The 13,930-nt window shown below is 42.9% G+C and overlaps 1 protein-coding gene across 1 annotated transcript in view; it reads left to right on the plus strand.

The window, feature by feature from the left end:
* The window catches only part of Crybg1 (crystallin beta-gamma domain containing 1), a 197,823-nt gene that overhangs the window by 179,064 nt on the left and 4,829 nt on the right, over positions 1-13,930 (plus strand). The window contains exons 14-20 of the mRNA XM_063253951.1: positions 3,355-3,481; positions 3,672-3,704; positions 4,788-4,900; positions 5,980-6,109; positions 9,021-9,160; positions 11,606-11,729; positions 12,081-12,239. Coding sequence (XP_063110021.1) covers positions 3,355-3,481; positions 3,672-3,704; positions 4,788-4,900; positions 5,980-6,109; positions 9,021-9,160; positions 11,606-11,729; positions 12,081-12,239 — 826 coding nt within the window. The remainder of the gene's footprint in view (positions 1-3,354; positions 3,482-3,671; positions 3,705-4,787; positions 4,901-5,979; positions 6,110-9,020; positions 9,161-11,605; positions 11,730-12,080; positions 12,240-13,930) is intronic.

Here is a 13,930-nt window from a genome sequence, read left to right on the forward strand (position 1 = left end):
TTGTCCGTCCAAAGGATTAATTTCCAGACTGGATACTGACAAGACTTGAGTCAGAGCTTGCAGAATATGAAGGTTAAGGTGTGCAAAGATGATGGGAAACACTAGCCTATAGAAAGACGGTTTTATTAGTGGTTTTAGTTTGAAGGTAAGTAAGCACTCTAGTTGTTATTTCTTAGCATGGAAATCAGTCAAAAATCATTTTTGAAATTCCTGTTCTATGAAAGTGTCTCCCAGGAGTTCTGCGGGCAATTCCTTGGGCAGTAAACTCATTATCAGCTTGGACACAGAGACCGGCCTCCAGAAAAGATGCTCATGAGACCCCCTGAGATGTGGGTCTTATTGGGATGTTAAAAGAAATCCTTCACTCAGCCCTGTGACTCAGTTTCTGATTCCATGCCATGCTCTTCTTACATGGTAGAAACTGGTATAATTTTTCTAAAACAAAGAGCTGAATGAAACATATTTAGGGTTCAGATTAACAACAGAAATGCTGTTGTTTTAAATTTTCCTCCTGCACCTTCCACAGAAGGGTGGATTCAGCCTGCTGCCCTCAAATTCTAGGCAGGTTTCCCACAGGCTGGGACCTGCTGGTGCTTGCCCTCCACTCCCCCCTGGTCATGCCAGTCTATACCCAGAGAATGCATCTGAACAGGGCCAGAGAGGAGTTTCCTTGTTAAGTCTCGAGCATAGGTGGACATGAGCTATGGATGTCAGGTGGAGCAGATGCTCCCATCTGGGTGTTGGGTCTCTCTGCCGCCCTTAAACCCGTGCAGTTCCTGGAGATCCAGCTGGGCTGCATCTTAGAGGACAGTGCTACTTCAGTGGCATTTTCTTCAGCTGCCGGGGACCACACAGGCTTGTCTGATAACTAATAGTTTTAGTTTTATTGGGAAATACAGTATTTGTACTGTATTAAAAATAAACCCAGACCTGGGAGTGTGGTGCACAGACCGGGGCTGCAGCTCTGTGAGCAGAGCTCGGGTTCTGTCCTCACCATCAGACCAGACCAGAACGGAGGCACAGAGCTTCAGGGCCTGGCTCACTTGCCTCCTTTCCTGTGCAGTATCTGGTCTTTCCGCGTCTCTGCCGTCTCCCCCACCCGTCAGGACTTTGGAGTTCAAACAGAAGCCCTTGGCCTTGTGTTTTCTAACTTGTTCCCACAGAGCCCTGCCCGGGACACTTACTTTACCTAGGACTGCGCTCTCTGTTTGAAAGCCCTGGTCTCTGTGAAGTAGACTGGCCTGCTCTGCAGTCCCTGCCCTTTCAGCAGTGCTCCTGCGCGGCTGCTTTGGCTTTCTGAGATGTGCCTGGCCGAGGGCTGTGTGTGCAGAGGCAGCAGCACAGGTGCCCACAGGCCCCTAAAACCTCAGGTCATGCTGGACCGTGGCCCACTCCCCTTCACCAACTTACATCTGCAAACACACATGCTCACAGAGGTTAAGGGCCCGCTTCAAAGTTAGCAAAAAGTTAATGCCATGCCCACAGGTGGAATAAAGCCTCCTAACCCCCTGGTACATGATGCTAAAGAGTACGTTTTTAAAGTTACTAATGGGACTCTGAAGTGGGGCGGGTGTTCTCTGGAGGAGACTGGTGTCCAGAGCACTTTCTCTGCTCGCACGCCCAGGGGCGAGTGTAGTGTCGGCTGGGAAGCTGTTTACCTAGTGAGGCTTGTGCACTGTTCTTTTCTCCTCAGGGGCTGCTCATTTCCTGGTAACAACTGTACTAGCATTTTTTTTAAATCAGCATTTTTAGATAGGAAAATGTGAATCTGCTTTCGTAGTGAAGAATGCAGACTTTTAGATATGATTTAATAGAAGAGTAAACACAGAAAACTTTATAGGGCAAGGCCTGGTGGGTCACAAAATAGAGAGCCTGGTGAGCCTTAGAAAATACAAAATTTAATCATGTCTTGCCACTGTGTCTCTGCAGACAAACTCCTTCTCATTCACAGCAAACACCAAATAGTTCCTTGTGATGCTTCTTGTTCCTCTGTAACTTTGAAAGCAGGGAATTTGTGTTTTTAGCTTTGTGTTCAGAGTGCCTGTCTAGTTCCTGGCACGTGACAAATAGTCCATGTTTACTGAATGGATAAATGAATTAACTTTCTTGTGGCTTTAGATTTCTCCATCCGTAAAGTATGCATGTGAGTACCTCCTTTTTGTAAGTGTGATTTAATGTATGTAAGCATTTGGAAAGGTCCAAATACAATACATACATAGACATTATTCCTTTAAACTCTTGAGAGTCATCAGAACAAGGATTCACTGGGTAGACCCTTGAATATCTCTTGAGTAAAACAGAACTGAAAACCTTTTTCGCCTCAAAGACTCTATGTGGATAGGAGGTAAAGTCAGTAAGTTAGTTTTGGTTGACTTTCTTTGCTGGTGTAGATCACTAAAAGGATAATAAATGAACACACTGCAGACAGATTTGGGTTTTTTTTGTTTGTTTTTTGTTTTTTTTATCGGTACCGGGGATCAAACTCATGATTGCCTGCTTTCAAGGCAGGCGCTTAGGCCACTGAGCTAAGTCCCCAGCCCCGACAGATTTGTTTATAATACTTCTGTCAGTTGGTTCACTCCTGCATATTATGCAATTGTGTTATTTTGGAAATGCTATTTGGCACAAAATTTTAGATTTTTTTTTTTTTGGTCATTGGTGCTGGGCACTGAACTGAGAGCCGAGCTATATCCCATGCCTGTTTTTGAGAAAAGGTCTTACTAAATTACACAGGTTGACCTCAAATTTAGGATCCTTCTGCCTTGGGTTGTGTCACTGTTCCCAGTTACTTGTCTTTTTTAAGCATTTAACTTTTTTTTCAGCATTGTTTGTTGTATAAGAGAAAACTGCTTTCTGCAAAGATCTTTATGCAAAAAGAATTCTTGCTTACTGAAAAGAACTAGGTTCTTCTTGAAAGTCGTTTGTTTCTCTGGAATAGAATGAGGAGGAAAAAAAACAAAATCAGAAATAATCCTGTTGGAGTTTCATCAGGGAATAGGGGTTTGATAAATAAGAACACCAAAATATTCATGTAAAGATACTTTTTGCCTTTTTTGTTTTTTGAAACAGGGGCCTCATTACGTTGCCCAGGCTGGTCTTGAACTCCGGGCTCACAGGATTCTCCCACCGTGCTTCCCAGTGTCTGGGACACAGGTGTTCACGCCGCCCTTGCTTTGCTTACCACTGGGATTGTCCTATGCACAATCCATTGCCCAAAGATTAATGGAAAGTAGAAATAAAAAAATTCCTGATGAGTAAAGCAAATGAAAGTTAGCGTACGATACATATTTATCCAGATGTGTCATAGTTTTCTGTGTAAAACATGAATTGTAACCAATGTGTCTGTTTCTTTAGATGGGTGGCCTATGAAAATCCTGACTTCACAGGAGAACAGTATATTCTCGATAAAGGCTTTTACACCAGTTTTGAGGACTGGGGAGGCAGAAATTGTAAGATCTCTTCTGTCCAACCCATATGTTTGGTAAGGAGTTACATTGTATAAGAATATTTAACTGAATTTTGGATTTTTTGAATTGTGCTTCTGGTTCATGTAATATTAATTGCTACAGAAAATATTCTAAGGTTACTTTAGCAGTAATTACTAATGGTCTGAAGAAAAGCCTTTTTTTAACATGTGTGCTCATTTTTCTCTTTCTTTTAAAATTTTATAGGATTCTTTTGCTGGCCCCAGGAGACAAAATCAGGTAACTTTATAAATACTCTTTATTTTCTGTTATTATGGACTTTCCATTGAAAAGGTGAACCTAATTAAAAAATGTTAAAACATTTGAGACATTTTTGTTAGTTTTTGTCATTTTTATGCCTGAAAACATAGTTGTTTTTGGTGCTAGGGATTAAATTTATGGCTTTGCACATACTGTTGTATTCTTAAAATAAGACTTTTTGGGTTCGGGAGTTTTTTGTTTGGTTTTCTGTTTTTTGAGACAGAGTATTACTACCTAGCTCAGGCTGGCCTTGAACTTACTATGTAGCCTGAGCTGGCTTCAGACTCCTGTTAATCTTTCTGCTCAGCCCAAATGCTGAGATTACAGGCATGTGGCACCACGCCTGGTAAAAATAAAATCAATTAACTTCAATACTCGATAGCACTGACTTATATCTAGATTATTTCTTATCAATTACTCTTGTATTATATACAGTTGAGTTTATCATTACATCAAATAAATTTACACCAGTATTTCAAACAACATATAGTTATTGTGATACAGAGTAAAATGAATCTTCCTATCTGCTGGGTCTACATTAGACAAATATTTTATATGGTTCACTCAAGCCTTTTGGTTGCTGAGTCTACAGCAGTATTAATCTGCAGTATGTAGGCCTTTTAATGGAAATGTTCAGACGGCCGTAATTGTAGTCATAAACAACACTGTAGCCTTTACTGGCAGATGCATGATTCTAATAAGTCAGCAAGTATCTTCTATAAGTTTCTAGAATGTAGTTTATTGTTAATGTTAGAACTGATGAACAATTACTCTTGGCCACAATAAAGCTTTAACAAGCCTCACAGCTTGTTAACAACAGGGAGTTCTATAGAAAGTTGTCTCTGTCGTTGGGTCCTCCTTTGATGTCTCTGAATGAAACAGTCATGAACAGTGGAGTAAATACGCTTCTAATTATCATTAATGTCAAAGTAGAAAATTATAAAATCCATACCAGTTTACTATAACAAGAGTTAGCAGGTCATGTTTGGTTTCTCATTGCAAAAGCTGAATGCATTGCTGTGTTTAGGAAAATAATTTTATGTTTCTTTTTACTTTGCAAAGATTCACTTGTTTTCGGAGCCACAGTTTCAAGGTCACAGTCTAAGTTTTGAAGAGACAACAAGTCACATTGATGATTCATTTTCTACCAAGTCTTGCAGAGTTTTAGGAGGCAGGTAGGCAAAACAAGGCAGTGTCAGAGCCAGCCTGTGCGCGGGACAGCATTTACCCATCAGCAAGTGACTCGTGGAGCAAAGCCAGGGTGGGCTGGGAGGGCGGGATCAGGAGTCATGCTGGGTGCCATAGAAAACCTGAACCAGGAACAGAGCTCAGAGCCATGCTAAAAGCAGTTAGTTTACAGAAGCTTCATTAGAGAGGGGAGAGGCTAACAAGTCAGTGAAATGTAGGAGGCCCGGGGAGAAGTTTGCCCAAAAGGTGGTGAGGAATGAAGTCATAATGGTGGTACTTTCAAATATGTAACTGCTCCTGATCTGACAGTACCAGCACTGCAGAGTGGCAGAGTTCACATACACAGATCAGTGGAGTTTCAGTTTCGTAGCAGCCCTCCACTCCAGCTCAGCTGCCCTTTGTCCTCCAGTCTGCTTCATTTATTACTACCACACACGTACATTTTTTTATTGTTCATCTTAGTTCACTAGAGTATAAATCTGAAGACTGTGGATCCCTGTTCTCTGTCACTTCTCTAACAGAAAGATACCTCCCATGCAATTAATCCTCAGTGAGCACCTGTGAAATACAAGGAATGAAAGGAAACCACCCACAGGGTCCATCTAGGGACGCCGGGCACATCATCATTTTACAGGTCATGCTGAGCCCTGATAGCCGAGTGACTTCTTAAGTCACTGTGGCATTGTGACTCCTGGCCCGGTGCAGAGAGGCATCGGAAATGAGGGCAAAGAGAAGCGGAGGAGACAGTCCCGAGTGCTGAGTAGTAGGGGTGCTGAGGGACCCTTTCCCGGAGAAAGGACTGCGGGCCGGAGGGGACGTTGGCAGGAGTGTCGTGGCGGGTTAGGAGATGGGAAAGCAGAAGCAGTCGTGCCATGGAGAGGGAAGCTTATTAAATGATTTGTGGATATTAATTATTCATGAGGTGATACGCATTAAATATATCCAGGTATTGTTGAAGAATGAGCAGTTAGCCACAAGCCTTATTTTCTTGCCACAAAATAAAAATTCCACTAAAGTCAGAATAGGAATACTCAAATTTCTGTGTATATGGCTTTTCCTATTGTAGCTGGGTTGCCTATGATGGAGAAAATTTCTCTGGTAACCAGTATGTGTTGGAAGAAGGTCACTATCCGTGTCTTTCTGCGATGGGATGCTTGCCTGGAGCCACTTTCCGATCTCTCCGGTTTATAGATGCTGTGAGTATGCCAGTGTGGACATTGTGTTACAGAAATACAAGGTTCACAGAGTTGGTGGTCAGAGCAAGAAACCAGTAGAGAGAAGTTAGGGATTAAAGTTAGGGGCGGGGGAGAGGCGGATGTGGAGTTTTCCATCTTGTAACATTTGGTCTCTGTTAGATGTGTAACATGTACCATATGCTTCCTGTCAGACTGCGGGCACAGGGTATTCAGTCAGTCGTGCCCTGGGGAGATAAATGCTTAGTTCAAGGCCGCTTCCTTGTGTTTTTCATTTTTCCTTCCTCCCAGTTGCTACCTGATCTGCACAATATTTCCATTCCCTCCTTCCACAGTATTCGCCCTACTATGTTTTTGCCATTATACTACGTGTGTACTTAACATTCAGAAATGTTAAGAGGTGTCCACTTTGCTGTATGTACATATATTTTACTGGCTTTAACTATAACCCTTTGCCCCTGGTCAGTCCTCATATGCACATTGGTGTGGACCTGGGTGGGAGTGCCTCGAACTGTCCAGAGGTAGGAGGCAGGGCTTCATGTGGCTGGCGGTTTCATTCTGGCTGCTGTGCCTGCGTTAGACGGCTCCTGGAGGACCAGGTGGACTCCTGCTTCGCATATTGTTGCCGTGACTGGACTCTCAGGTTTGATCTGTTTGAGGGATGGGTAGAAACTATCGTCTCACTGCTGGGGTGATTTGTAACCTCACTTTAGGGAAGTAGGCGTCTCATACACTTGTCACTTGGGTTTTCTGTTTGTTTTCTATTCTTTGCCCAACTCCTAAGTCAGTTTCCTGTATCTTTTGTTATTACAGGTTTGCTGAAATTCCGTGTAGTTCTTTAGTCTTTTGTTAGTGTTTTAGATTTGTAATTAGATAACTTGTCTCAGGTTATCCCCTATGTGGCAGTCTAGGTTACAGCACCTCCTTTTGGACAGAAATCTTTCATTATAATGCAGTCAAAGTAATATTTGGTAAATAAAATTGAAGATAATATTTAGATATTTAAGTGTGTCTGTAATTTCAGAAATTTTAAATTGCTTTCTGTAGCTTATCTCATAAAAATGTTTTTTTGAGACATGGTGTCCCTGTGTGGTTCAGGCTGGTCTTGGACTCACTGTGTAGGCCAGGCTGGCCTCACACTTGTGGTTCTCCTCCTGCATCAGCCTTCCGAGTGCTGAGTACCACCACATCCAGCATAAAAAGCTTTAAACATAGTTGGCAGTCTCAAAGGTAGGAGGAACAAGTGCGTTGGCTTTATGTTATCCCTGCCGTTTTATTAAATAATAAAACACTATTGAGACTGAGAAATACTGAACAACATGGGAGGATTCACTACCTTAAAAGTAATTGAAACAAGACTTTTTGATAGCTAACCTGCCTAGAATTGTAAAAGCTACCTATGCCAAACCCCCAACTAGAAATTGACATATATACTTATATTGTTCAGATACTTACGAGTTTTGATTATTGAAGAAATGGAGATTTTATTCACATTAAGACTGTGTGTTATGGTGGGCCTTCTGCATGCTATGCAAGCGCTTCCCCTTAAGTTATACCTCTAGCCCTGTACATTCTTAATTGGAATTTAGTATTTCAAAAAAGTTTTTTTTGATATGTGTCTTGGTTACTTTTCTCTCATTGCTGAGACAAGATATCTGACACCCAAAATGAAGGAAAGTTTTATTTAGCTTACAGTTTTGGGAGGTTTCAGCTATACGCAGCTGGTTCCAAGGCAGGGTGGGGTGGCTAAGTGTCAGCTGTTCATGGCAGCTGCAAGTGACAAGACTAAAAGGGGCCAAAGGGAAAAGCATGCTTCCTTCCTCCCTCACACTGTATGCTGCTGGCTTCCCGCCCTGGGCCGGTGCAGCACTCACGCCGCCACACCCAGCAAAGACAATGAACCAATCACAGATGCCAGACTCAGCCACCTCCATGCCTGCATGAAGCTCTAGGGGGACATCCAGTCCAACCATAACAGTACTCGTGTTTAACACATTTTCGGCCTGCCGTCTCAGGACAGTGCAGTACTAGCTCTGCAGAGTAATACTACTCCTGCCGTTTTTGTTCCTGCCTCTCTGTGTGCTTGTGTAACCCAATTCCTAGACCACACAGCCCCACCCCCACCTCTGTCCTCCCTACATATCAGGACGGCCATGACATGCCACAGGCCCTTGTCATAAACTCTTAGCAGGTTGGGAATAACTGTAATGCCCTTGTACTTTTGGCTGAATCATTTATAATTTTAGGAGTAGTATCTTTAGAGCTTAGTCTAAGGTAGAAGGGTCTGCAATTTGAAAACAAGCATAAGCTGGCAACTTTTCATTTTTCTGAAAATCAGTGGGTTTGTGTGCTGTTGTCCTCTTTAAAATGACTGACAGTTTGACCACGGGGCTTGTACCCTGGTTGTATTTTTTCTCCTTTGATAATGACTTCTCTAATGTTTGGGAGCATGAATTCACAGAATTCTGTCTTGCTGGCAGTTAAAACAGGAAAGGAAAACACTAAGAAAAATGTGCAGCAGGCAGGCTGTGAGCAGGCAGTGCCACTCGGCCTGCATCTTCACCGTATGTCGGGGCTCTCCAGCCCGCCTCGCCCTCCCAAGAAGTCTGAGGAAAAGATAAATTCCAGGGAAAGCGCCGCGTTTCACACTTACAGCATTCCGCCGGCCGGCCGGGATGTTCTTTCGGCTGCTTTACAACCGGCCGACCTTAACCTGCCTTCACACACAGCCGAGAGACTTCCTGCACCTCCGCCCTTCCACGCTTTGGCTTTAGAGCTCAGAAACAGACTTCTTGGGAGAGGGGTTTATGAACAAGCACATCCGTGGGTCTTGTGTTTCATCCACTGCTAGATGAGGTTCGCATAAGCTTTGAATTATGAACAGATGAGTATCATTATTTTTGTCCCCATACAGGAATTTTCTGAGCCAACAATAATTCTTTTTGAAAGAGAAAACTTCAAAGGAAAGAAGATTGAACTTAATGCAGAAACAGTTAATCTCCGATCCTTGGGATTCAACACACAGATACGCTCTGTTCGGGTTATTGGTGGCATGTAAGTGATCCAATAAGAAACTTTTTTTTGAGACAGTAGTTTAGATCGGCCTTCAACTCACTTTGTATTGTAGGCTGGTCTTACACTCACTGCGATCTGTTGGGATTACATGTGTGTACCACCGTGCCTGGCTAAAATATTTTTTAAAGAGACAGAGCACTGCTGGGTTGCCGAAGCTGGCCTAAACTCATGGCTTGAGTCATCCTCCTGCCTCAGCTTCTCTAGAAAGCTGGGACTCCAGCTGCCTGTCACCACACAGGCCAAAAAGGATAATCTTAAAAATTAAGCTTTTAAAAGTCTTATTTTTAATTGACAAATGATAATTATATTTATAGGTTAAATGTAATGTGACATTCACAATATGAAAGGGTCAATCTGGGGTAATTAACATATCCATTATTTCACACATTTTTCATTTCTTTGTGGTAACAGTATAAAAATCCTCTCCTTTAGCTATTTTGACATAAACATTATGCGCTGTGGCCACCTTCCTGGGAACTGAACAGAACGCAGTCCTGTGTAACTGTAACTTTGTACCCACCGCCCAGCCTTGCCCCGCCTCCTGTGTATTTCCCTGACACCTCTCGTAACCACCTTTCTGCTTTCTTCTTCTCCTTGGAGTTCAGTTAGATTTCATTGTGTCAGATCACACGGATTTGTCTCTCTGTACCTGACCTGGAAAGTCCTGCCCGATTTCTCTGCCCTACATTACCATGTAGAACTGACACGTAACACCTCATTCTGTGTGAGGGTTAATAACTCCACACCTGCACAGAACACTTTCCTCGGTGCAAAAAGCCATGTGGAAAGCATCTTTCATCTCCTTACAGTAAGGCTTTGTCATTCATACTTCTTAGAGAACCTAGGGGCATGCTCTGCACATGGGCTCAGCTCAGCAAATTTATCGAGCACTCCTTCTTAGCAACAAAGAGGACCTGGTTTTTCTTGGCCCTTTGAGAGACTACGTCTTGTCTTTTAATTTTTTTAAAAAAGCAAACTCAGATACACATAATTTCAAAAAAATAACAGTAAAACATAATCACTACTTGGTATGTTCCATATACATATTGTTACATAAGATATATAACATACAGTATACATTTTGTTATCTTAGAAGTAGTTGTTCAAATTACAAAATCAAAGCATCAGAAATGAACAGACAATCCAACAGTGACAGCACACTGTTCTGAGACCAGCCTTGTCATTTGGGAGCTACACTTTTCTTTTCATTGTGAGGGACTGATGGAAGTACGCAAATTAATTAAGAGGCACTTTGGGAAGGTTTAAAACTTTCACTTTGACATTGGGTAGGATATAAAAATGAGTAAGTACCATCAATGTAGTATTTTTATGAAAATATTTTTGCTTTTCATAAAACAACAGGTGTGGTCATTCTGTAAGCATCATATATTGGAGCAGACCCTTGTTACTTAAAATACACTTAAATATTAAGCTAGTAGGATTACGGGGCTACCTTTTTCTGCAGATTTAGTGAAAACTTTGTAAGATGGCTAAAACGAGAACAGCATGGCATTCCAGGATTAAAAGTGGAGGACATTCTTCCTTGGTGTGATGTGTCAGCAGGAGGCAGGTTACGGATTGGGATGTGCAGTGCCAGCTGGGGTGGAAGGAGCCCGAATAGCTTTAGTATTTTTTCTGGAGTTGGGGGGAGATTACTTTTTTCAACAAAAGTTTGCTAGGTTTTAATTCTCAGCACATACCAGCATCACACGTTAAGGGCTTTGCAAGTCTGATCCACGTGGACTCAGAAGTTAAAGTTAGTATGACTCGTAAACTGAGGTGGTTTTACGAACAGCTCTCAGGGAGGACTGGGGAGTCCTAGAAGACTGTATTGCATTGTTTTATTGAAGGAAAAAGCCTATCTTTAAGATTGGGTCTTTTTAGTATAATACTTATGTGCTATTAATTTTATTACTTGTCAAGAAATGACCATGGTTGGTCCTCTTAGAAAAGTTCTATTTCCCTTCAGTAAAATATGAGGTTCAGTCAGAAATTAAAAGTACCCTGAAAAGGTAATTAAGGGCCGTTGTCACATGGAAATTGCTGCCTCTTAGAGTTGTCTTAGTTACTTTTCTCCTCGCTGTGGCAAAGTAACTGACACCCAAAGTTAAAGGATGAAAGGTTTATTTTTTAGCTTTCAGTTTGTAGAGGTTTCAGTTCATAATCGGCTGGCTCCAGGCAGGATGGCACATTGAGCGGCGCAACAGTTCTTGGCAGTGGATAGAAAAAGCAAGAGACCAGACTGTCTCTGTGGCTTGCTCTGTGTGCAGTGCACCTGCCCTAGGGCTTAATGCCGGCCCAGCACTGCCGCTCAGTCACACACTCCAGATTCAGCCTCCTCCAAAAAAGCCCTCTGACCGTATGAGGCTTTGCGGGGACAGCTAGACGCAAACCATAACACTCAATCTTGCGTATTTTTTCCAGATGGGTTTCTTACGAATATGGCAACTATAGGGGCCGACAGTTCCTGTTGTCACCAGCAGAAATACCTAACTGGTATGAATTCACTGGCTGTAATCAAATAGGTTCTCTCAGACCTTTTGTTCAGGTATGTTTTTCTTTATGCTGTGAATAGATTTTTCTCAAAAATTTTTTTTCTGGTAAATGCAATATCACTTTTCAATTTAAAGTGTGAAACTAGCCCCCGACCTTCAGATACGTGGTACCAAGGTATATGGCTATTTTAGAAATGCTGTCAAACCCAATATGAAACATAATCTGTCCCAGGCACTTTAAAATTTGTCACTCTTACAATGGAGAAAATCCTACAACCCTGGAGACTCTGGGATTGCATGTCCCTGAACCGTAACTGACTTTGGAAGCTCCCAGGAGCAATGCTGTTCAGTGCTTCTGATGGCACACCTTGTATTTGACTGTAGGTGGGGCTTTTGTCTTCTAGAAACGAATTTATTTCAGACTTCGAAACAAAGCGACAGGGTTGTTCATGTCAACCAACGGGAACTTGGAGGATCTGAAGCTCCTTAGAATACAGGTCATGGAAGATGTTGGTGCTGATGACCAGATTTGGATTTATCAAGAAGGATGCATCAAATGCAGGGTGAGCTTTTAAGGTTCGATGGGGTCTCTGATACGTTTGCCAGGAGGAGACTCATCCTTACCGTGCTTTTGGGCTTTCCTTACAGAGATGCTATTTCATAAGTCCTGGCACTGTTCAGAGCCAGTCTTAGGAACTTCAGATGGGCGGGCAGCGAATCCAGCGTTTGAACACCACGCTTGTTTTCTCTTTAGGAAAATGACAGCACAGGGTGTAGGGTAAGGAGGCGCCCCAGGAAACCCCCCGTGATCCGCTGCCAAGGGGCTCACCGCACCCTCACATTACTCCTGCCTTCACGGACTTGAAAAGCTGAGTGCAGTCAGGTTTTATAAGAGAAGCTCATGCTTCTGTTGTAGGGATCTTTTTTCCTAGACTTTATGGGCTTCACTGTTTGTGCCTGATATTTAAAAACGTGGTACTGCCTGAGTCAGCAGAAGGCTGCGTGCTTGAGGGAGACTCGCCCCTGTGTAAACAGAGTGCTGTTCAGATGTGCGCACATGAAAGAGAGAGTGGGGACTGCGGCAGCGACGTGGGACGTGGGACGTGGGAGCGCAGCCGGCAGCCGGCAGCCGGCCTGGCATGCCCTGGTCATGCCCTGCCCGCAAGACCGTGCGGATGCTTATAACACAGTGATGTCACTTAACATTTGAGTTTGTAGCCCGTGAGGAAAAACGAAATTTCATACATGATCACAATGGTTTTGTCTCTCATAGAACAGTACCACTTTAATTTTTGTAGTGTTAAGCAAAAACCCAAGGCCTCGAATGGGTTAGAGAAACATTCTACTACTGACCTACACCCACCCAGGGTTTTTGAGCTGGGGTCTCACTTGCACTCCTGATGTTGCCTATGCTGTTCGCAATCTTGTAATCCTCCTGTGGGCAGGGAGTCTAAGTACCATGCCTGGCAGATCAGTGTACTTTTTAATACATTTTAAAAAAATAGCATTATGTGTTACTGGCATGTGAGCATATGATTGCTATGTACTGTTAAACAGAGTCTACCAAAAAATGTTATGCACTTCAGGAAAACTTGTATAAATATTTTAATACTCAATGTATTGACACATAATGAGATTAATACAAGTTACCTTTGGCTTCTGCAGTTATAAGCGGTGCTCAAGGAGGTGGCCATCAGCTTCCAGACATTTAGTAGTACAGTGAACTCTGCTTGGGTGACCTTGGTCATGGAGATCCCTGCATGTGCATTTTCAGTTTGTCTCCTAAGGGCCGGCGGTGTAGTGGGGTTTCTGTGATGTGACATCCTCTGGGTCCCCCATATGAGGGTAACACCATCTGTTGAAAAGACATTACACTATTTTTCTTTTCCTGAAGCGTGTAAACACTTGTTTGGCAGACTCTATATATTAAAGGTAGGTTCCCTCTAGGGAAGAATTCTAAGTTTCTGTGTGCTAAAACATGCGCTGGTGAGCTTTATTTTCTTTTTATAGCCAAAGAACACGCCTACTTAAAAAATCTGAGATGTTTCTCAGAAGGAAGGACAAAAGCAGCTACTACACATGGCCTCAAGCGTTACAGTGCTGGGGCACCCTGTGTGCATCAGAACTGCAGTCACAGCCCAGGGCTCAGGCCGTGTTTCTGGAGGCCACGCTGCGTGAGCAGCCTCAGGTGTTGGCGTTTCTGCTAGGAAAAGTCTACGATGAGCAGTTTTCATGTCCTAAACTGGATAGTAAT

The sequence above is a fragment of the Cavia porcellus genome, unplaced genomic scaffold (assembly GCF_034190915.1).
Source record: "Cavia porcellus strain 051 isolate PalLab524CR breed Dunkin Hartley unplaced genomic scaffold, mCavPor4.1 scaffold_7, whole genome shotgun sequence".
NCBI classification, from domain to species: Eukaryota; Metazoa; Chordata; class Mammalia; order Rodentia; family Caviidae; genus Cavia; species Cavia porcellus.